The following is a 24,491-nucleotide window of genomic DNA, read 5'->3' as shown; positions in this document are numbered from 1 at the left end:
TTATTGCTAAAGATATTTTATCACATTGCTTTATGTTTTTTGAATGTTAGGTTTTTCACTTAACATTTTCCACTTTGGATTATTTACTGTTAGTGCTGATCAGTCTTTGGAACCTGAGCGATTGGAAAGGCAAAAAAAAATATCTTGGCTAAAAGACAGAGTAAAGACCTTGCAGGATCAAGAAAGTTCCGTCAATCAAGAGATCGAACAGTTTCAGCAAGCCATAGAAAAGGACAAAGAAGAACATACTAGAATTAGGTAAGTTTCAACATGCTTAGAATGATTTTTTCCCAACTACTTGAAAATTATATAGTTTTGTTCTTTATATGAAGAGAGAAAATATGGTGGTTTTTTGTTTTGTTTGTTCTCCATAATAGGGGATCTTTTAAAATTATTTTCTGAGACTTTTCTTACATTTTTAGAGTTGGATAATTTCTGGGATTTCTAGTCCTCATCATTATTATATCTTTTTTTCATGCTAAGCTTTGAAGATTCTGGCTACTTTTCTCTAGTAACACAATTATTTTCAAAGAAAGACATCTGTTAGCCCGGCTGGTGTGGCTCAGTGGTTGAGCATCGACCTATGCACCAAGAGGTCGCCAGTTCATTTCCCAGTCAGGGCACATGCCCAGGTTGTGGGCCAGATCCCTAGTGAGGGGCGTGTAGGAGGCGGCCAATTGATGTTCTCTCTCATTGATGTTTTTGTCTCTCTCCCTCTCTCTTCTTTCTCTAAAGTCAATAATGAGAGAAAAAAAGACATCTTTTAGTTTTATGGGTAACTGGGTCTGTCACTGGTATACAGGTGTTAAAGGAAAGGTTGAATATTGCTTTGTAACTGTATCACACATATGCTCTGTTCTTCCACTTTTCATTTTTAGGAGAGAAGAATTAGATGTGAAGCAAGCACTGAACATTAATCAGAGGCATTTGAAAGAACTGAAAGATAGTAAAACCGATCGACTGAAACGATTTGGCCCTCATGTTCCAGCTCTTCTTGAAGCAATAGATGATGCTTATAGACGTGGGCAGTTTACCTATAAACCTGTAGGCCCCTTAGGTATTTGTCATCATTTAGTCAGGATATAATAAACATTAGAAATAAGTTTTTATTTTCAGGAGTAGGTCCATTGAATCTAGTTTTAAAACTCTGTTATCAAAAAGCTATGTTGTTATGTGTGGATTTTAATTGTACATATTTTAAGAAATAGTGATGAATCACCTTAAACTTTTAACTTTCCTTTTGTATCTTTAAAGCATAAAATAGTCAAAAATAATTATAGAGTTAAATAATCTGATTCTGATTTTTTTCCTGAATGAATAAATAAATGAACTAAATTAAATGTAAGGGATTAGTAGGAAACTCCAGTGACATCAAGGTATATGTGAAAGGATACATACTAGCTGAGTTTCGTGTAACCTTTATAAAATGAGTTGAGTTTTTCTTAGTTTCTCTTAAGGATGGACAACATTGTTTCTACATCCTCTTCCAACTATAAAATCTGTGGCTATTTAATTATTTCCATATATACATGAGATTCTAAAAAATCAGATGAGTTCTCCTAAAAAGTTATCTCTAATTCTGTATATCATTAGGTGAAAATGATGCTGTATATATAAACATATTTTGTTAGTAAAGTACTTTATTACTGTATAAGTACAGTAGTATGTACTGTATTAAGTATTGTAGTAATGTCTCTTTAATTAAATATGTACCTCTATGCCAGGGTCCATTTCAATGAATGAGGCATTTTTTTTTCCCATTGTAAGTCTAAAGTTCCAATATTAATCAGTTTTATAGAAAATAATAAAGAATCTATGAGTCTTTTGATTGATTTTCAAAATATCATTCAAAGGCTGATAGTATAAACGTGCATAGAAACACCACTATTGATTTACATAGAGTGGGACAGCTTTTTCCCCAGGGTTTAGTGGGTTTCCTCCACAGTGTATTCAGTGGATATGTGGGATTTCCCATTCAGTTAAAATAAGATACATCATTAAAGCTGCTTTATATGAAAATGTTTTTAAATCATTATGAACTATTATAGAAAGATAGTTATATTAATATTTCAAAATAAGTATTCATAGGCCTTTTAATAATTTTTTCTCACTTCTAGGAGCTTGCATTCATCTTCGAGACCCTGAACTTGCTTTGGCTATTGAATCTTGCTTAAAAGGACTTCTGCAAGCCTATTGTTGCCATAATCATTCTGATGAAAGAGTACTTCAGGCACTGATGAGAAAGTTTTATTTACCAGGGACCTCACGGCCACAGATAATAGTTTCTGAGTTTCGGAATGAGATGTATGATGTACGACACAGGTAAGGCATCAGAAATTAAATACTGTTTTTGGTTTTGATTAATCATGTGCATGGTCACAAAGAATTGAAACATTTTTATGTTGATCATATCTACACTACTTATTTGTAAATTTGCATCAGGCCACTTCATTATTTTTAGTTAGATAAACCAGAAATGCTCCCTACCCGAGAGGTCCTTACATGAGGTCTACTGTAGGAGACAGTACAGTGAAACAGATGGAGTGTGGCATAAGAATTATGCTGATAAGGGAAATGGTGCAGACCTAGCCAAATGAAGAGGGAGGTATAAAGGAAGAACTCGGGCACTTGTTTATGGTGATTTGAAGATTCCATAGAGAACTGTGATTGTTTTCTTTGATGACCCCGACAAACCTTTTCTCAAGGCACAACATCTAAACTGGTCTCTTTACTAGGTACTGGCTGGCTGCCACTTTACTTCTAAGTATATACATCTTCTCTAATTTCTTTTTTGTCAGCCTTGATAAAATTGGATTACAAGGTATAGTTGTGGTTGAGATGAGGGAATAATTAAATGTTAGTAGATAAGTTAGGGAAAAAATCAGAGAAGAGAGGAAAATGATTAATCTTCTAACTGATGAGTTTGTTAACTACCTTCTAGGCAACTAGAATTTTATGTGCAAAATGCACGGAGGCATGACATCATATATTGTTCTGCAAAAATTGCAGTTTTTTTGGCTAAAGTGACTACCTAACAGATGTGCCAACAATTGATTTAGGAGAAATATAAGAAAAAAAATGGATTTGTCAGAAATAGTTAAGTCCTCTTTTGAATGGTTGATTTTTGAGTTTTTATACTAGAAATAAGGGTTGAGAGTTAAAAGGAAGTGTTTTCTTTGTCTGCATGAGAATTTGATGTTATGTTAATTTCCAGTTTGATCCCTGGTTTCTAATACCTCATAAAAGTGAAATTTCAGTTGTGCTTCTAGATAACATTGCTATGGTAACAATGACCCCTGACAGGTTAGTTGCATCTGAACTGGGAGAATGTCTGTAGACATTTTTTTTTTTTTATTCCTCACCTAAGGATATGCTTACTGATTTTTCTTTTTTTTTTGGAGGAGAGAAAGAGAACATTGAGAGAAATATCAATGTGAAAGAGAACATCAGTTGGTTGCTTTCCATACATGCCCCAACTGGGGATCTGGGGATTGATCCAGCAACCTAGGTATGTGCCCCGACCGGGAATCGAGTCTGCAACCTTTTGGTGTACACAGGACAATGCTCCTGAGCCACACCACCTAGGGCGACATTCAGATTTAATATGTGTAAAAGCTAGTGTCTTCTAATTTCTACCCTAAAACCTGCTCTTCTTAGTACCTTCTTCATCTTCATTTTTCATTTGCTTCAGCCAAAACCCCAGTTATTCTTGACTTCTCTCTGCTACCCCCACAGCCTATTTGCTACACTTTAAAAAAATGTATAACCTGAAGAATTCTGCAGGGACCACCCTGGTTCAAGCCATTATCAAACCTCGAGTATTGCAATAGGCTGATATTCCTGCTTCTGGTTCGCTGCCACACCCACACTCAATACTGAAGGCAGAGTGTAGTCAGGTCATGTCGTTCCTCTGCTCAGAGTGCCCTGTATGTTGTCATTCTGTTTAGGCCTTGCTGCGACCTCTAGGACCTTTTGATCCTACCAGCTGTCCTGTTCCTTGTCCGGCACTCCTCTCACTGCCCAGTCCGCAGGAGGACCCTGGCCTCCCCACTTCTCCTAACACCCTCTTTGAAGGTTTTTACAGGTGCTGTTCCCTTTGGCCCCAAATGCTCTTCTTCATGATACCAGTCCTATTTCCTCAGGTGTCTGCCCAGTGTCACCTGTGAGTCTTTCCTAATACTTTTTCTTTATTCTCTGTCTTCCTTCAACAGAATGTCAGCTTCATGGTGAGAAGGATGTAATCTATTTTGTTTATTTCTGTCCCATCCTCTGAACAGCACCTGGAATGTAGTAGGTGCTCAAGAAATACATGTCAAATGAATGAATGAATATGTGTAAAACAAAACAGGGTGGGGCAAAAGCAGGTTTACAGTCGTTCCTATGGAAAATAATGCGATAATTAATAATAATGCAAGAATAAACTTTTGTATACTTACAACTGTAAACCTACTTTTGCCCCATGTGTATATACAAAGTTACTTCCTTTGTTTTAGAATTCTTGGATTAAGAAACCACTAAGAACTGAGTCGGCGTGGCTCAGTAGATTGAGCATTGTCCCATGGACTGAGAGGTCCTGGTTTGATTTCTGGTCAGGGCATGTGTCTGGGTTTTGGGTTCGATCCCCTGTAGGGAGCGTGCAGGAGGCAACTGATCATGTACCTCTCTCACATCTATGTTTCTTTTTTGTTTTTTTTTATCCTCACTGAGGACATTTTTGCATTTATCATCAGATAGAGCAGGAGGGAGAGGGGGGAAAAAGAGAGAGAGAATCATCAATGTGAGAGAGACATATCGAGTGGCCGCCACCCACACGACCCCAACCAGGGCTGGGGACACACTGCAACTGAGGTACGTGCCCCTAGCGGGAACTGAACCCAGGCCTCTCTGATCTGCAGGCCAACACTACAACCGCTGAGCCAAACCGGCTAGGGCTCACATACAGGTTTATATCTCTCTCCTTTAAGAAATCAATAAAAACATTAAAAAAAAAAAGAAAGAAAGCACTAAGAATATCCTTACCATTTCCCCCTTAGATAATTTATGCTCCTGTACCTACTATTCTTTTTTTAAATTACAATAATAATTTTAATATTTTTTTTATTATGTAGATATTGCTTATATGTAGCAACAAAAATACTGACTAGAATCACTGAGTGCTTACTGTGTGCTAGGTACTATTTTAAGTATTTACATGTATTATAACATCCTTTGAATTAAGAAAACCTTGAACTCTCATCACACAGAAGAAAGAACTGAGATGCAGAAAGTGTACCTACTGTTCTTGGTATGTCCATTCTTCATGTCTCTTTAGGGAGCCCAAATTATAGTTCATAAGAATACCTTTTCTCATATTTCCTCTGTGTTCATAATAATATTTACTTAAGTTTTTCTTGTCTCAGGAGGAAATTTTTTAGCTTTTTAAAATGTGTTTTAATTAATTAATTTTTATATTTATGAATGATAGCATATAAGATTATTGTAACAGGCAGTTGGACATAATTTAAGAATCTGGGCTCTATAAATGTTGAATCACTATGTTGCACACCTGAGACTAATATACTGTTGTATGCCAACTCTACTTTAGTTTAAAAATAAAGGAAGAATCTGGTCTCTAGAGCTGAGCTTCCTGGTTTAATTCCTAGCCCAAGCATTTAACTAGCTCTGGCTCTGTGACGTTGGGGATTTCTTAAACTCTGAAGCTTTCTCATCTGAAAAAAGAATTTTGAGAGAAATATTATCTATCTTATGGTTGCTGTAAGGATTAGATAAGCATATCATATTCTCATAACAGTACCTAGCACATATTATGTAAATGTTTGCTAAGTAAATAAAATAAACTTAATCAGATGTTTTCAAATGTTAACAGGTATTTTTCATTGTCTTATCATTATCCATTATCTGTTTGTCCATTAATATGTATATAGGAATGTTTATACATAAAGTTTGATGTTAATCCGTATACATTTTTGTCTTCTAGAGCTGCCTATCATCCAGAGTTCCCAACAGTGCTGACAGCTTTAGAAATAGATAACGCAGTTGTTGCAAATAGCCTGATTGACATGAGAGGTATAGAAACAGTGCTCCTGATCAAAGTAAGACTAGATGCTTGCTGTGTTCTATGGTATTTAAAAATGTTCAAAATTTTGTGTGAATTCCTGTCCCTCTCCTATATCAAGGAAGTTGTTGATGTTTCATCATTGTACTTTTACTTGTAGGAAAATCTGTAGAATAATATAGAGCTGGTGGTTTGTGTGTTTTCTACCCCAGGGAACTTTTATTACTTTCAGCTATTCTTTGTAAAATAATTTCTCAAATACATATTTAGATGCATGATGCTATAAAATATTTTTGTTCATGATTTCTTGATTGCCTGCCGAATTTACTTTTTAGTTACTCTTATAGATATGTGTATTATTATCATTCTACTTTTTAAACAAATACTTGACTTGATATTTTATGAATCTATTTTCTTAAAAATTCAAGTGCTGTAAAGTCAATATTTACTCTTTATATGTATTTTTATATACTTCTGAATATGTATTTGTATATGACTCAATCACCATGTTGTGTTTTATCTATTGGAATAAATTTGCTGGGAAGAAATAAGGAAATTTAAAACAAATATGTAATCAAGACAGACACAGTAGAGTCTATTTTTCTCATTAATGGAAACTGAGAAGTAATGGTATTGATAATCTGTGTGTGTGTTGTATGTATGTATGTTTATTGCCAGTTAGTTCATGGTGTAATTTTTTGTGGGCTTGGCTCTATCATATTTTAGAAGGATACATGAAAGAAAATAATGAAGTTATTTTGTAAAGATCTGTGCCCAGAGAGTTTAAGCCTAAATACCCCTTTTTAGTTTCTCCAGGGCTTAAATATTTCTTTTTTTTTAAATATAATTCAGTATATTAATTGTTATTGGAATTTGCTATTCAGTTGCATCATTTCTAGGGTGTAAAAGTCATTTAAAAAATAAGATTTGTATGAACTGGTTTAAATATTTTCATGTGAAAAGTTACTTAAAATAATTTTTAATTTTAGATGGATAGCAATATTAGAATTTAAAAATAAAATGTATGTTTGGCCCTGGCCAGTTTGGCTCAGCAATTAGAGCATTGGCCCTCAGACCAGAGAGACCTGGGTTCGGTTCCCACTAGGGGCACATACCTCAGTTGCAGTTTGTCCCTGCCCTGGTTGGGATCATGTGGGTGGCAGCCTGTCAATGTGTCTCTCTCACATTGATGTTTCTCTCTCTCTCTTCCTCCCTCTCTCCCTCCTGCTCTATCTGAAGATAAATGCAAAAATGTCCTCCTCAGGTGAAGATTAAAAAAAAGTATCAGTTTGTCATAAAGCATTATTTACTGTGCTTTTGTTTGTTTGTTTTACTGTGCTGTTTTAAAGACTCAATAGTTTTAATTCTTTGAATCTTGAAAGTTTTTTAAATATTTTTTTGTTGCCCTGGCTGGCTTGGCTCAGTGGTTGGTGTGTCGGCCTGAGGACCAGAGAATCCCGGGTTTGGTTCCCGCTAGGGGCATGTACCAAAATAAAAATATATATATATATTTTCATTCTTTTGTTTAACTTTATCAAATTATTTTACTTGAACATTTAATTTAAAATATTTGAATTTTAAAACAATGACAGGTAACATTTTGAAATTGTATGCATCAGAAATGCTTTGACACAACTTAAAAAATATATTTTTCTTATATTGTTTTTAGAATAATTCTGTAGCTCGTGCAGTAATGCAGTCCCAAAAGCCACCCAAGAATTGTAGAGAAGCTTTTACTGCTGATGGTGATCAAGTTTTTGCAGGACGTTATTATTCATCTGAATATACAAGACCTAAATTCCTAAGCAGAGATGTAGATTCTGAAATAAGGTTGGTGTTCAGTGTAGCTTTCTTATATTATTTCTACTGCTTCCTTTGGGGTTCAGTTCCTTTCATATTACTGTATTAGTAGTAACTTTATGAAAAATTGTGAGTAATCTCTTCGGCCTTAAAAGATCATTTAGCTGGATGTAAAATTCTAGGTTTATGGGTCGTTTTCCATCATCACTTTGATAACAGTATTCTGGACTGAGCACACAAAGTATGTTCCTTTGACCCGCTTACTGCCTGTCTGCCAGGAGATAAGGAACTGAAGTCAAAATGTAGGTCAGCCGTATCACTATTGCTGATACTCATGGTAAATGTGCCCATTGTTTAGTTGTGCTGATATTTCTTGGTGAGAGTACAAGTGTACTGGTCTACATTCTGGATCAAGTTCTATATTATGTCTCTCATGGTATTTTGAGTTGCACTGTTCTGCAGATCAGTAGGCACATTTAGAACACGTGCTGGCCGAAGAGATAGCTGGAGAAGTTGAACAAAAAACTAAGTGTACTTAATGATATTCAAAGCGGGCAAAAAGAATTTTGGGTAAGAACAAAACATGATTTTCCAAACCAAACTAATTCAGTTGATGAATTGATAGGTTGGAATTGAATTAACGATCTAAAAGATCTTAAGTAGAAGAAGGTACACTTAAGTAAAAGAAATATCTAAGAAAATAGAGTAAAAGTTAAAGTATTCTAAGTGACTTATATAGGTGGGGAAATGAGAGTTTTGTTGAAATAGATCTCTTGTTTTCAAGTAATTAGTCTTTTTTTTTGTGATCATGAGAGTAGCATAAAGGGATTTTGGTATGAGGGGAAAATGGGGGACACTGGTATAATATTTTCATGTTTCATCTACACTGTGCTATGTATAAGGACACTTATGGTTTCTGTATCTTGCTTTTTTCCCCTCAATATTACATCATGCAGATCTTTCCATGTCATCACATTTGGAACTACCTATTGATATGGCTGTACTGTAATCTACTTAACTAGGTCACTGTTGATGGACAACAGGGTTGTCATTTCTCTTCCTATGACAGTGCTGCAATGAGAACACATGTATTTTGGCAGACTTTTGAAAGTGTAAAATTTAGCCATTTTGTTTATGTAAATTATGTTGATAATTTAAATGTATTCTAAATATTCAGAAAAATGACAATATTGTTTATTGGTTTTTATTTTTGGTTTAAGTTTCAAAGTTTGTTTACTTGGTAAATTTTTTGTTTTAGCAAAATTACTCATAAAAAATGTGTAGATTTATATATTGATCTATATAATACCACAATTATTCTTCTTTACTTATTTTAATCATTTATTATTTATTCAGCTAACATTTATTATTATTTTTTTAATTTTGAGAATTCCAGCAAGGTAGCTCAGTTATAATATTTATCAAATTTAGGGTGCTGTGTATATAAGTAATAAAAGAAAAAAATGTTGCTACTTGAACCATGGACTGACAGATGATTTCAGAGATATCAAAATGTGGGAAAAAAAATAATGCGTCTTATTGAAATGTGGTGTACACGTTCCATCAGATAAGTTTTTCTTAACTGCAAGGTGGATCTTTTCCACCAGGCACACGACTTTGGGAGACAGTGCTTGTGAGGCAGGAAAAGATCGTTTCTGAAGACAGTGACTGCTGGCAGCAGACCTTTATGGCTTTGGCTACTTGATTGTCCATCTCTTTGCATTGTCCTCCTCTCCTTCACTTCCACGCCCCACACAGTCACAGCATTTATTCACCAACAGTGAATGTTGAGCTGATTGTCAATTTTAACTTTTTTTTTTTTTAATCCTCACCCGAGGACATTTTTCCATTTTTTGTTCAGATAGAGTGGGAGGGAGAGAGAGGAAGAGAGAGAGAGAGAGAGAGAGAAACATCGACGTGAAAGGGACACATTGAGTGGCTGCCACCCACACGACCAACCAGAGCCGGGGACAAACTGCAACCGAGGTACATGCCCTTAGCGGGAACCGAACCCGGGTCTCTCTGGACCGCAGGCTGACGCTCTAACCGCTGAGCCAAACTGGCCAGGGCAATTTTAACTTTTTATCCCTCAGTGCCTTTGTGTAGTTATTTCTATCCTCTCCCCTGGTTGGTCCAACTGTTGAAAATTTTATAGAACTCAATTCAGTGATCATTTCTCCCAGACTCTTATGTTCTGTGGTACTGTGGACACAGTTTTTTTTTTCCTGATGTTTTTCTTTCTTGTTTGAGTTCTTCATGCCTTAATTCTGTTTCTGTTTCTGCCTTGCATAGTGCACAATGTCTGCCACACAGAAATCATATCATAAATACTTATTAATGAAATAAGTAAAATTTGACTCCAGTTTAGATATTTTTTTGAAATCTGTATTTTTGTTATTAATAACTGGATAGGAGTATAGAACTGGTTTGATTGTGAATGGGGTTTTGCAAATAAGCTATTAAAAATAAGGTTTTCTTTGTAAAGATCTAAAGTATTAGTATTATTCAGAAGTAGTTTTAAATTATTTTTTATCCTCTATCAAGTGAATTGGAGAATGATGTTGAAAATAAGAAGGCTCAGATATTAAATCTTCAGCAACATTTGTCTGCCCTTGAAAAGGATATTAAACGCAATGAAGAATTTCTTAGAAGGTACCAACTACGTTATAAAGAGCTAAAGGTACAAAAAAATACATCGTTTTGTTTTCTCAACTTATCATTTCCAAGCTATTTTTTAAAATTTTATCATTTGTTTAGTTAGAGGAGTAGTTCTCAAACTTTTTGGCCTCAAACCACTCTCCAGTCTGAAAAGAGCTTTCATGTGCGTGGGTTTTATCCATCAGTATTTACATTGTTAAACATTAAAACAAGATTTAAGAGTATTTGTTAGTTCACCTAAAAACAAAAAAACTTATTATTTATAACATAACTAACAATTTTATGAAAAATAACTTTTCTAAAACCAAAGCTACTTAGTGAGAAGAATGACATTTTTATTTTTATCATTATTATTATTATTTTAATTCTTACCTGAGGAAATTCTTCCATTTATCTCAAATAGAATGGGAGGGGGAGAGAGAGAGAGAAACATCAATGCGAGAGAGACACAGTGACTGCCTCCCGCATGACCCTGACCAGCGCCGGGGATGAACCGCAACCGAGGCGTGTGCCCTTGATCAGATTCAAATCTGCGACTTTTTGGTCCATGGGCCGATGCTCTAACCACTGAACCAAACCAGCCAGGGCAAAAAGAATGACATTTTTATATTTTTGTTGTAAATATCATCCGGCTTAATAAAATTCAGAATGAATTACCATGTCACCTCTGCAGTCAGTCTGTTGCATTAAGTACACATCATAGAGTTGTAAACCTCCTGTAAACTTGTGAGAAAATGAGAGTAAAAATGATGACTAATGTCTTAGTGTTTTTATGAGACTCATTTTGACCTCATAACCCCCTGTGAGTGTCCGAGGCACCCAGGAGGTACTTGAATTGTACTCTGAGAATCACTAGGATAATCTTTCCATAAGTTGAGTCTGGATATTTCAGAACAATATTCTCTATGGAGTCAACATGGTCATCATTTTAAATGGGAAGATGGAGTACTTACATCAGTTTTGTGTGGGAATGGATTACCAGTGAGCTGATTATGGCAGACTTGATACATAACCTACAATGGTTCATTTAATACTAATGTGTCTCTTCCCTAAATACAGTCTTTCTGTAATGTAAAGTAGAGTAGAACATCCTGGATTAATATGTTTCCAGGCTGTTTATTTTTATTTTAAATTTATTTTTATGTTACTAAAATCTAAATACTTTCCTTCAGTTGAAAATAAGAAAAAGTATTTCTGAAATTCAGGAACTTGAGAATATGGAAGAACACCAGTCTGTAGATATTGCAACCTTGGTAAGATTCTTTTCCTCAATTTTATTTATAAAAGACAAAATGGTCATTTAGTTTAATAGCATTTACTCTCAGCCTTTTTTTTTTTAATCCTCACTAGAGGACATTTTTGCATTTATCTTCAGATAGAGCAGGAGGGAGAGAGGAAGAGAAAAACACTGATGTGAGAGAGACACAACCAATGGCTGCCACCCACACGACCCCAAACGGGGCCGGGGACAAACTGCAACTGAGGTACGTGCCCTTAATGGGAACCGAACCTGGGACTCTCCAGTGCTCAGGCTGACACTAACCACTGAGCAAAACTGGCCAGGGCTCTCAGCTTTTCTTTTTTATCCTTTTAATTGAGGTGACTTTTTATGATTACTGCCTGCATTTACAGAATGAAGCTACCTTGTGTATGGCCTTCAAGTTCTGCATTGTTTTGTCTATATAACTTAGAGGCATAATAATTGATTTTATCATCTACTACATGAGATAAAACTTTATCAAAGCTTAATTGAGGTCTTAATATTGAACAGTGGCATTTTAAACCAAACTGCTTAGCATAGTATTTTTCAGGGTTAATCGGTATCAATATTAATGGATATCTTTTAGTTCATTATATTTGGTCTCATTGTATTGTTTTTTTTTCCCAAGTTAATAGTTTTCATTTTAAATGACCACATATTTGTTCCTCTATTTTTTTTTTTTTCGGGTAACTAATATTCAGCTTAGCCTCTCTGAGTTACAGTAAACAATGGATTAGATAGATTGCAGTCTTAAAATTAAGTATTATTTAGTGTCTGTACTGTACTTCGTGTTAACTGCTGAGGGTGCAGCAGTGAACAGGACAGATCAAGTCCCTGCACTGGTCTGGTGGAGCTTTACTCTAAGGAGAATTTGTTTTCATTTTTTATTAGTAATCTTGTTTTCCACTTAAAAAAAACTTTTTTTTTTCCTTTTTTATTTTAGAGAGAGAGAGAGAGAGAAGCATTGATGAGAGAGAACATCGACTGGCCACCTCCTGCATGCCCCCCACTGGGGATTTGTTCCACATCCTGAGCATGCTGGTGACCTCTTGGTGTATGGGTCAACACTCACCGCTGAGTCACGCCAACCAGGCTTATTTTCCACTTTTTATTTTTCTGCTTTAATTCCTTATATTGATAGACTAAGTTTCTTAAAGGTGTGGACTATGTCTTGTTTATTTTTGTTTACTCAGCATCTAATACATTGTCTGACACAAGGGAGGTACTTATATGCACTATATTTTGAAAGAAAAGTGGGTAGATAGAATAAAAGTTAATGACTTCAAGCACAATATAGTTGTAACTTGTGTCCTAAATTTTATTTTTTCTTATTTTTGAACCTGATTTCTTCTGCTTCCTAATTTACAATTGAGAATATGGAAATATCCTAGTAGTCTTTGAATTTGTCTTTTATCTGATTTACCTGTAGCCTGTAGTTTCTCCTCTCTTAGAATTGTTTATATTATTTTTATTTGATAACAAAAGTATTTTTAATTAACTCTATATGCACTGTAATTGTAACCAGGAAGATGAAGCTCAAGAAAATAAAAGCAAAATGAAAGTGGTTGAGAAAAATATGGAACAGCAAAAAGAAAATATGGAACGCCTTAAAAGTCTGAAAGTAGAAGCAGAGAACAAGTATGATGCAATTAAACTGAAGGTTAATCAGCTATCAGAGCTAGCAGATCCACTTAAGGTATATATTAATGTTATTCTATAATATATATCTCTTAGATTTCTGTTTTATATCTATAGTGTACTCACTAGATGTTACCCTAGCAGAGTTTATGTTTAAATGTTAAACCTTTATGAGAATAAATTGTCAAGTTTCTGTTTGTCCCAGAAGATTACAGCTTTTTTCCTCTCTTTATTTTCTGAAGTATTTGTTTATTTATTTGTGTTTCGAGCGGAGCCAGGGACATCTTGTCTGTCTGCACCGTGTCTGTGCTGCCGGCTCTGTTGTGCCAGTTTCCTTCAGTGACTCAAGCCAACTGGAGATAAAACGCTGCTCAGTTCCTGGTTATTGGCGTGTCTCAGTTGTGTTTCAGTTTGAATTCAATCGATTTTTTTTTTTTAACACATGCTTTTTCAAACCAAATTTAGGGAAATAAAATTATTCAACAGTTAAATTGTGCAATTTCCTCAAGTTGTTTATTAGCTTAGTTATCAATGGTTTATTGTCATTATCATTTTTATGAATAGCTCAATTATTTTCAGAACTTCAGATTTTATTTATAAGGCACTGCGAAGAGTGAATAAATAGTATGATCTAAGAGGAGTGGGACATTCGATATCACTCTGATGTACCCTCTCCTTTTTATTTGCAGGAAAATCAGTTACCCCCTGTGAATCAAAATGTGTTTAGATCTGCTTAAAAAAATTTTACTGTAATTGTGTTTATTGAAAATTTTAAAACCATAGAGTTGAGAGAATATTAGTGGAAGTTAGAGGTTTTGCTGTATAGAAATAGCTTTCTTCTGTTTGTGGTAGACTTCTCTGTAGTTACTATTCTTGGAGCTGGGATTTCTGCCTGCCATTATAACCTAAGGTGGATTATTTGCGGTGGGCAAAAGTGGGCGAAATGGGAACGGACAGAGACTGCTTGGGGAGATGGCGAAGAATGCAGTGTGCAGTTGACGTTTTATTGAGTTGTATACTTGAAACCTGTATGGTTTTGTGAAGCAGTATTGCCCCAGTAAATTCAATAAAAAATAAAATGATGACGAGAAAATGATAAAAAAGGAATATGAAACAGGAAAATAGACTACTGGTTAAGAAGATTATGTAATTTAAATATTAGGTGTGAAGAAGGAAAACTTATTAAAGGTAAAACTGAGAGAGAAAAATAGGAGTAGTTGCTACAGGAAATAAGAGGTAGGAAGACAGAGTCTAGATAATTAAGGCAAAGTCTTTAGATAAAAAAGAAAACAATTCATTTTTAAAAGAGGAAAAAGAATAAAATCAATATGAAAATTATCAAGAATGGACAAGGTAGAATTCAGAACCCAGGAATAGAGCAGTAAATTTTTTTTTTTTTTTTTTTTTTTTTTTTTTTTATCCTCACCCGAGGACATTTTTCCATTTTTTGTTCAGATAGAGCGGGAGGGAGAGAGAGGAAGAGAGAGAGAGAGAAACATCGATGTGAAGAAACACATCGAGTGGCTGCCACCCGCACGACCGACCAGGGCCGGGGACAAACTGCAACCGAAGTACGTGCCCTTAGCGGGAACCGAACCCGGGTCTCTCCAGACCGCAGGCCGACACTCTAACCGCTGAGCCAAACCGGCCAGGGCTAGAGCAGTAAAGTTTTTTAAAAAAAGGTAAGATTAAAACATTTTTTTTAGTGGGTGCAGGATTGAACTGGGTGACAAAATGAGAATGATGAAGCATGCTAAAATGGTAGGGAAAAAGAAAGATTAGCGCCTAAATTATTTATCCCAGACAACTTAAAAATAAAAACAAGAAATAATGAAGAGTAAGCTGTGTTCTGTTCTTTTAGGGACCTCTAAGTAAAGCAACTCCTGGAATTGGGAGTCCATAAATAAGTTCAAGAGCAGAAAAGTATGGGCAGAAGGCAGTAAGAATTCTTGATCTTAGCTCTTTGCCTTGGCTGCAAATAACTGAAAGCTAGGAGGTGAGTCCTTCAGTTAACCTGCATGCAATCAGCTAGTAGCCAAGAGGTTTTCCTTCACAATGTCACATAACACCAGCCATCAGTAACAATAGGACCAAGAGGAACTGCAGTCAGCTTCTAGACATAGTCTGTTTGCTGTTAGGACATTTGTTCATTTTGTGGCAGAGGGGTAGTGAGGAGTAGAGTACTCTTTAAATATGTAGTCATTGAAATCTTGGCACAGGGAACATTTTTCTCACTTTGAACAAGGTTTCATGTTTTATAGTTTTTTAAACCTCGTAGTTACTATAGGTTTATATGAAACAAGTAGCAGTTTTACCCAGTGGTGCTGAGTAAAACTGATTGTTTAGGCATCCAAGAGAATAAAGTTTTTCAATGATTCTGTCCTTTGTAGCATCTCAGCCTATTCTTTAAAGGCTGTAACTTCTTGCAGGTTAGAAACTACAGCTTTAGGTTTGCATCATAGTTTCATTTTAGACCTATCTCATCATAGTCCTCACCCCAAAACTAGGATAAGTAGCATTAACATACTTTATTATTTCCAGTTCTTTGTTTTACCATAGATAAAATGAAATTAAATGAAATACTCTGTGCTTTCCATTTAGTTTTAAATCTGACATAAATTTATTAAATATGCAAGGAAAAATCAAACAGTCATGGTAAAAAGGGCTATTGACATCTGTAGTTCTTTTCCTATTATTTTACAAGTTAGGTCTTTTCCTTTCCCAAGTTGCTGGGAGGAAAGATGAACCAGCACAGATGTGTCCTGACACGGTCTGCCTGTTTTTGTTCCTCTAGTGCTAAACTGGTTTCCTAAAGCAAATGTAAGCCTATTTATTGTAACATCTTCTACCAGAAATGATTAGAAAACGTAGTTCTGTTTTTAGAAAACAACCATTTTATTTCATAAGCTGTTCCAATTTCTAATTGTAATATCTCCTGCTACACAAATTTGCACCCATTTTCTTTTATTATGTTTGACATAAAGGAACAGCTTATCTTCGTCCTTCATGTAGCAGTGCTTTTATTTGTAACAGAACTCTTTTGTAAAAGTTATATATTATCCGATTGTCTACCATGGATGATATTTTTATCAGTATGAACAAAATGCAATAAATTGTGTTGTTAGGTTAGGAAATAGCCTAAATCCTCTGTTACGTGAGGTAAATCTTTTCAGTATTAGATGCCTCTTTTCCTCTTGGAGATGCCTCCCGATGTTGTCTGTGTCATGCTGTCACTGCTCTTCTGGCTTGTGTTTGTTTCCTTCTCTGTTTATGACTAACTCTTGAGGCAGAACATGATAATCATGGTACAAATGACCAGTGTGCTAGGCTCAAAAAATAAATGAACAAACTAAAATTTAATTAGGTTATTCTTAAATCAGAAGCCTTTTCAAAACAGTTTTATTGAGATATAAGTGATGTACAGTAAAAACACATATGAGTATGACTTCATAAATTTTGACATGTATATACTTGTAAAACCTCACAATTAAAAAAAAGAACATAATCCTTCTTGTTCAAGGTTTTCTCATGCTCCTCTTGTAATCTGTCCCTCCCTACCCCCCGCCCCTGGCCCCAGACAATTGTCAATCTGCTTTTTATTACTATAGTCTGCACATTTTCTAGAATCATTTATACTGGACTCACATGTTGTGTACTCTTGCTTTTTGGGGTTTGACCTTTTTCAGAACCTAACGTACACTAACACATAATGTGCACACTGTAGTTTGAAAGGAAAAGTGAGTGAATAGAATACAAGTTATTCCTTTTGATTATGATAATCATTCATATGTTTACCTGCATCAGTAATCCATTCCTTTGTATTGCCTGTATAGCATTCCGTTGTGTTGGATATACCACAGTTTGTTTTCATTTCCCTGTTGAACGTGGGTTTCCAGTTTGGGGCTATTACAAATGAAGCTGCTCTAAACATTTGTGTTTGTATATCAAGCCAAAAGAACAAACCCTCTGAGAGTCTCAGCTTATTTTGGTGCTTCTTAAATCAAGAGCCATTTTAAAAATTGAGGTTTGGGGATCCCAAACCTACATAAAAGCTCCAAAGATGGAGTATAGAAATCTATATATTTTGTAAAAACATCCAAATTGACAATAATATAAATTTGTAGATCATTGTTTGAGAAAACTGCCATAATTAACGTCTGTGTGCATATTTATCTAAACCTTTCACCAAGCTAATGTGGCTTCTCACAAACTACCTTGTTTGTCAAAATAAAGTTAAAAACACCATAATAATGGAGACTTCATATAATAGTTTGGATATAATAATGCGAGTCCTCGCTTCTGTTCAGACACATCTGGATATGAACTCTGTCACTTGTGTCTGGAGGCAGCCTTGTACTGTCCGCTTTATGGAATCGTCAGTTAGTTTTATAGCTATGCTGGTAGTTTTTTAAAACAATGTTTCCTTTGGAGATTATTGTGGCTTTCTTCAAACAGGACGAATTAAACCTTGCTGACTCTGAAGTAGATAACCAAAAACGAGGGAAGCGGCATTATGAAGAAAAACAAAAAGAACACCTGGATACTTTAAATAAAAAGAAACGAGAACTGGATGTGAAAGAAAAAGAGCTAGAGGTGGTCCATCATTTTTGTTTTATATTTTTGATAACCTTTTTAAAGTGCATTTTTCTTACTGTCATGTTTCCAAACATAGGTGATCTGATGAATATCTGTTACATATAAAGTAACAGCTGTTTTGGTGAACCCAGAGAGAAAGAGAAAGGGACTCTCGGAGTGTGGGGACTTAAATAGACCAACACAGAGAGGATGTCAGGCAGGACTGTAACAGTCTGACATGTGCCTCTGAGCTATCTGTCTGGAGCAGGGCGCTCCCTCAGCTAATACAGCTCCTTACGTGCCTGGTTTGGCAAGTAGATAGCTAGATGTCAGGAAGTCGTCACTGCCTCTGAGTATTTGGGAGTGGGCTAGGCTGCAGTTCTGCCCCTGCCTACTGGACACCCGTGCTGACAACTGTAAGCAGCAGCCCTGTTTTGGAGATTAGTTGAAGGCAACCTTGGTCTAACTAGAAGAGATGGATCCCAATTTTGCCTTTATATATCTTAGGAAATGATTGAAACTCTGTAATCCATTGCCTTACTTATTCAAGACTTACAAGGAATGTTCTAATATAAAATAAGTACTGTGTGTAAAAAAAAGTATTTTGAGTTTTTTAATATTTTAAAATAGAGGGTTTTTTTGTTTGAGTTTTCAGTACTATTTGGTGCTCAGAGTTCATCCTAAAATGCACAGAAAGCTATGTCTGACCTCAGTGCCCTGGGTGCAAATTTTTCATAGCTGCTATTTGAAATTTGTTCCATTAGGAAGTGGTAGAGGACTTACAAATTATTAAAGATGTGCACTATAGTGTAATTTCCTCTTGAAGATTTATAATGACTGGACTAGATTCTCAATTATAAAGCTTATGGAAACACATTTTATAAACCTAAATTTAGAATTTTACTTGGCCTGTTTTGGCACTAGTAGTACAGTGAATTATTTTCTCAATGAACAGTTTTAAAGGTATTAAACATCTGTTATCTTAGGAGAAAATGTCACAAGCAAGACAAATATGCCCAGAGCGGATAGAAGTAAAAAAGTCTGCATCAATTCTAGACAAAGAAATTAATCGATTAAGACAAAAGATACAGGCAGAACATGCTAGTCATGGAGATCGAGAGGAAATAATGAGGTAAGTGGTTGCTAGCTTTTCTACTTCATTATGTTGTCCATATATATTATCCAGACAAAAAATACATATTTATAACATATAAATCTTAAATTTGGATCAGATGTTTCTATGGCATTATAGTTCATAGCTGAACTGTTCGTTCATATGTGTATTGTTAGTAATAAACGGACTTTGCCCTGGCCGGGTGGCTCAGTTAGTTGAAGCTTTGTTCCATACACGGTTTCAGCCCTGGCCGGTTTGGCTCAGCGGTTGGAGCGTCGGCCTGCGGTCCTGAGAGACCAGGGTTCGGTTCCCGCTGAGGGCATGTACCTCGGTTGCAGTTTGTCCCTGGCCCTGGTTGGGTCGTGTGGGTGGCAACCACTCGACATGTCCCTTTCACGTCGATGTTTCTCTCTCTCTCTCCCCCTCCCACACTCTATCTGAACACAAAATGTAAAAAATGTCCTCGGGTGAGGATAAAAAAAATAATAAATAAATAAATAAAGGTTTCAGATTTGATCCCCAGTGGGGGCGTGTACGGGAGGCAACCTATCAGTGTTTCTCTCTCCCTTTCTCTCTAAAAATGAATAAAAAAAAATAGTAAACTCACTCTTGTTCTTCTAAATTATTACAAGACTCATTACAAAATTATATTTTAACACAAATGCTATCTTTATACCTATAAGATTCATATAGACATGAAATTGTTCGGCTTCACAGGTAATCAAAGAAATGCAAGTCAGAACAATTAGAAGCCGTTTTCATATACATCGAGATGGCAATAAAAAACACTTCATATCAGTTAGATCTCAGTGAAATGGGCGTTTCTGCACTTTGTAAGAGTGGAAGCTCATGTAGTTAGAGCGCAGGTTCTGAAGCGAGAGCACCTTGTTTTGCATTGCAGTTCTCTTATCTTCTTATGTGACATCAGTCTCTCTGAACCTTGATTTTTACATCTGTAATATGGGTGTAATTATAGTATTTCCCCTTTAGGATTGTTGTGAAGATTAATAATTCATAGTAGACAGAATATATAGGATACATTGTATGTTAGATATTAGTGTCTCTGAAAAATATGAAGACAGTTTATGTCAGCCCTGGCCAATTTGGCTCAGCGGTTAGAGCGTCGGCCTGCGGTCCAGAGAGACCTGGGTTCGGTTCCCGCTAAGGGCACGTACTTCGGTTGCAGTTTGTCCCCGGCCCTGGTTGGTTGTGCGGGTGGCAGCCACTCGATGTGTCCCTTCAAGTCGATGTTTCTCTCTCTCTCTCCTGTCCTCTCTCTCCCTCCCACTCTATCTGTACAAAATATGGAAAAATATCCTCGGGTGAGGATAAAAAAAAAAAAAGACAGTTTATGTCAGACACCCTCAAAAATTTTAGTTTGGCCAAGTAATTGTGTTGATATAATCCAAAATGAGAAAAATAGTTTTCACTTGGATATGTTTATTGTAGCATTATTTATAACAATGAACAATTAGAACCATGTAATCTGTAGGATAATGATTAAATTATAATAGGAAATTGCAGCTATGCACTTTTCGAAGATCTTGTTCCATTAAAAAAAGGCTGGGCCCTGGCCGGTTTGGCTCAGCAGTTAGAGCATCGGCCTGTGGTCCAGAGAGACCCGGGTTCAGTTCCCGCTAAGGGCACGTACCTCGGTTGCAATTTGTCCCTGGCCCTGGTTGGTTCGTGCAGGTGGCAACCACTCGACGTGTCCCTTTCACGTCGATATTTCTCTTTTTCTCCCTCCCACTCTGAACAAAAATATCGAAAAATGGCCTCAAGTGAGGATAAAAAAAAAAAAAATTTTTTTTTAAAAGACTGGGAACAGGAGTGATCTCATCTCTATTTTCAAAAACATTGGAAAACAAAAATAGTTAAGGTAAGTTTTTCTTTAAAATAGATAATACCTCATTGTTTAAGAAATACAATGTAAAAAGGCATACAATAAAAAATTTTACTTCCTCTTTATTCTCATCACCTTTTTTCCCTTTTATTAAATTAATTATATATGCTTTCAGTGTTTCTGTGTGCACATGTAAGGTAATGTCACTTTTTATCCTTGCAGAAACAAGGTCTCACTATAAACTTTTACAGATTGCTTCCTTTAATTTAACAATGTACAGTACTTTGGACATTTTCTCATTGTTTCAGAGTTATTTAACCATTTCCTATTGATGGATATTTGAGTTTTAATAGAATCTTTTGCTATTATATAGGATAGTACATAATAAATAATTTTGTATATATGTCATTTTATATGTGTTCAGGTTTTTATTTTATCTTATTTTATTTATTTATTTATTGTAATCCTCACCCAAGGAATTTTTTAAATTTATCTTCAGATAGAGTGGAAGGGAAGGAGAGAGAGGGAGAGGGAGGGAGAGGGAAGAAGAGAGGGAGAGAAACATTGATATGAGAGCAACACACTGACTGGTTGCCTCCTACATGGCCCCGACCAGGGCTGAGGACAAACCGCAACCGCGGTACGTGCCCTTGACTGGAATCGAACCCGCGACTCTGGTCTGCAGGCCGACGCTCTAATCACTGAGCCAACCAGCCAGGGCTTGTTTGATTTTTTTAGGAAAAGTTTTATTTTAGCAGATTCCCCTTTCTAGGGACTGCATTTAATTTGCACTCCCATCAGTAATGTATTAGAGTGCTTGTTTCCCTAGCAGGGATGGTGAATTTTTTTTCTGCCAAGGGCCATTTGGATATTTATAACATTCACGGGCCATACAAAATTATCAACTTAAAAATCAGCCTGCTCACCCTGGCCGGTTTGGCTCAGCGGTTAGATCATCGGCCTGTGGTCCGGAGAGGCCCGGGTTCGGTTCCCGCTAGGGGCATGTACCTCGGTTGCAGTTTGTCCCCGGTCCTGGTTGGGTCGTGTGGGTGGCGGCCACTCAATGTGTCCCTTTCACATCGATGTTTCTCTCTCTCTGTCTTCCTCCCACTCTATCTCAACAAAATGTTGAAAAATGTCCTCGGGTGAGGATTAAAAAAAAAAATCAACCTGCTCTATTGGGTCAGGCTGATTTGGTGAGGCGGGTGATGTCAGATGGTATTGAATTCACAGGCCTCATAGGGCCCTCGGGCCAGATGCTCCTCACCCTGCCTAGAGCCGAAACGGTGTGTGATCATCTTAGGTTTTCACTGGTGGATAGATTTCTCCCCCAAAACTCCTCAGTGTTATTTTAATTTGCATTCACTTATATTAAGTGTAGTTGAACATTTTTTTCTTGTCTGAAGGACCATTTATTTATTTCTTTTTCTGTGAACTTTTTATGTGCTTTTTCATTGTCCCCTGAATATTTTGGGTGTGAGGAATGTTATTTTATCTTTTCCCAATGTCTATGTCCTCTAATTGTTTCCTTAAGAATGGCTACATGAATAACATTTTTTGTGTTTTTGTGTGTTCAAAACTATTTGTCTTTCACTTTGAATTGAAGAATAGTTTAGCCTAATACAAAATCTCTTGAGTATCTGTTTATGATACTACTTGTCTACTGAGTCCCTATGGCTTGCCCAAAATATCAGATTCTGTGATCCTTTCCCTTGGTATAGTGTGCTTTTCAGTGTGGAGGTTTAAGCCTAATTTCTTGAAAGTTTTCTTGTATTTTACTTTTAAATATGTTCTGTTCTGTTGTTTATTTTCTTTTTGAGGTCTTCATTTATACCTGAGTTGGATATCGTTTGTCTTCTCTGTATACTTTGTCCAACCATTTTATGTTTTCCCTGATTTGTTTGCTCTCTCATTTTCGTTCTTGATCTTCATCAGTGTTTTGTGTTTGCCCCTTTGCATCGTCTTATCATTTTGTCTTACCTTTGTTGTTGTTCTTGTTTTTGGTCTAACCTCCCCCCTGCCTTGAATACAAGTTGTCACATCACATCCTCTTGTTGGGTTATCACTTTCTGTTGTTTACCTGTCTCTCCTTTCGGTTCTGCGTTGAGGTCTTCCTTCCTGGCAGCATTTGTTTTGTTTTAATGCATGGTGTTAATCAGTCTTTATCTGCATTGTCACATAGTTGTTCTAATAAGTTTTCTTTGTAGAGGGAGTTTCACTGCTCTTTCTTTCTCAACTCTTTTTTCTCCCACAGGTATCTTTGTGTGGATGCTGTGCTTGTGCCTGTTTTGTTACTCATATTTTAATTAGCTGGATTTCCCTGGACTGGGCATTTGAAGGAGGACGGGATGTGGGTAGCTGTGGGAACCTTGGCCAGGGTTGCCTTTCAGACTTTGTCAGGAACTTCCTCTCCTTTTCGATAGCAACAGCCGTTGCCCCCCCTAGGAACACCTCCGAGGAACCCCCGTGCCTTCTCTGCCCCTGACTTTGTCTTGTTCCCCTGGGAGTGTGGGGCAGAGGAGTCCTAATTCTCTCTGTTGCCACCTTGGCATCTGTCACTGAGGGAAGCATTTTTTGCCTTCCAGTGTGATTCCCTCACATTTAGAAGGTTTATGTTCGCTGGCATTCTCTAAAGTCAGCCACCTCTGGGCTCACAGGGCGCTGTCCTCCTGTGCTCCCTGTGCCTTCTCGGAGGGACTCCGTTCCTGCCCAGCCGCTAACCGCTCTCCTGCGGCAGCACAGGCCGTGCTGGTGTTCGGAGCCCTCTGGAGACTGCTGGTGCTGGGCCCGGTGCACGCACGCTCTCTGCTCCCTGTTCTTCCCCAGCGATGTGTTTGAATTTTACTTTTCTTTACGTTTCTTTGAATGGCATTTATTTACTTAGTATTTTGTTCATAAAATAGGCAGTACCAAGAAGCAAGAGAAACCTATCTCGATCTGGATACTAAAGTAAAGACTTTAAAAAGGTTTATTAAATTACTGGAAGAAATAATGACCCATAGATACAAGACATACCAACAATTTAGAAGGTAAGTGCATTAAAAAAATATCACCACATACACAGTTTTACTTTTTTCTTTGTTTTTACTTATCCCTTATAAATATAAAAACTTAAATATAAACTAAAGAACTCGACACGATTCGGTTGGCGGAGAGCCTGCCTGGCCAGCTGTGCTCACGGCCCTCTCGGGAACCGGACAGCGGGCTGGGCCAGCCTCCCAGGCCACTGCAGCTGTCCCGGACCACTCAGAGGTGGCTGGCCACTGACTGCTGCGAAGGTCCTTAGGGAGCTCGTTGGTTCTGAAACAGCCTCTTCCACTCCTGGACGTCACTGGTTCCGAGGGGATACAAGTTTTTGACGGGACCTGTTGAGGCAGTATCTCAGTTGATTTACCATGATTGGCGAGAAGGGTGTAGCTTGTGATGTGATGGGTGCAGACTCTCTGCTTTGTTTACTGCAGTATCTTCAGTACCAACTACAGTACCTGAAATATAGCAGGAACTTGATATATACTGGTTGCGTGAATGACCAGGATTAGGGAAACTG

The 24,491-nt window shown here is 36.7% G+C and overlaps 1 protein-coding gene across 6 annotated transcripts in view; it reads left to right on the top strand.

Moving 5' to 3' along the window:
* SMC6 (structural maintenance of chromosomes 6) overlaps positions 1-24,491 on the top strand; it is a 68,115-nt gene that overhangs the window by 32,714 nt on the left and 10,910 nt on the right. For 5 of the 6 annotated variants that reach the window (XM_036262748.1, XM_036262745.1, XM_036262751.1 and 2 more), the window contains 11 exons: positions 94-258; positions 879-1,057; positions 2,118-2,322; positions 5,978-6,092; positions 7,725-7,885; positions 10,400-10,535; positions 11,686-11,766; positions 13,300-13,470; positions 17,868-18,005; positions 18,974-19,119; positions 23,848-23,973. In XM_036262748.1, coding sequence (XP_036118641.1) covers positions 94-258; positions 879-1,057; positions 2,118-2,322; positions 5,978-6,092; positions 7,725-7,885; positions 10,400-10,535; positions 11,686-11,766; positions 13,300-13,470; positions 17,868-18,005; positions 18,974-19,119; positions 23,848-23,973 — 1,623 coding nt within the window. The remainder of the gene's footprint in view (positions 1-93; positions 259-878; positions 1,058-2,117; positions 2,323-5,977; positions 6,093-7,724; positions 7,886-10,399; positions 10,536-11,685; positions 11,767-13,299; positions 13,471-17,867; positions 18,006-18,973; positions 19,120-23,847; positions 23,974-24,491) is intronic. The other variant, XM_036262749.1, reaches the window with a different exon arrangement.

Source organism: Molossus molossus, unplaced genomic scaffold (assembly GCF_014108415.1).
Source record: "Molossus molossus isolate mMolMol1 unplaced genomic scaffold, mMolMol1.p scaffold_m16_p_15, whole genome shotgun sequence".
NCBI lineage: Eukaryota > Metazoa > Chordata > Mammalia > Chiroptera > Molossidae > Molossus > Molossus molossus.
The sequence above is the reverse complement of the archived record's forward strand: the minus strand, read 5'-3'. Positions and strand labels throughout refer to the sequence as shown.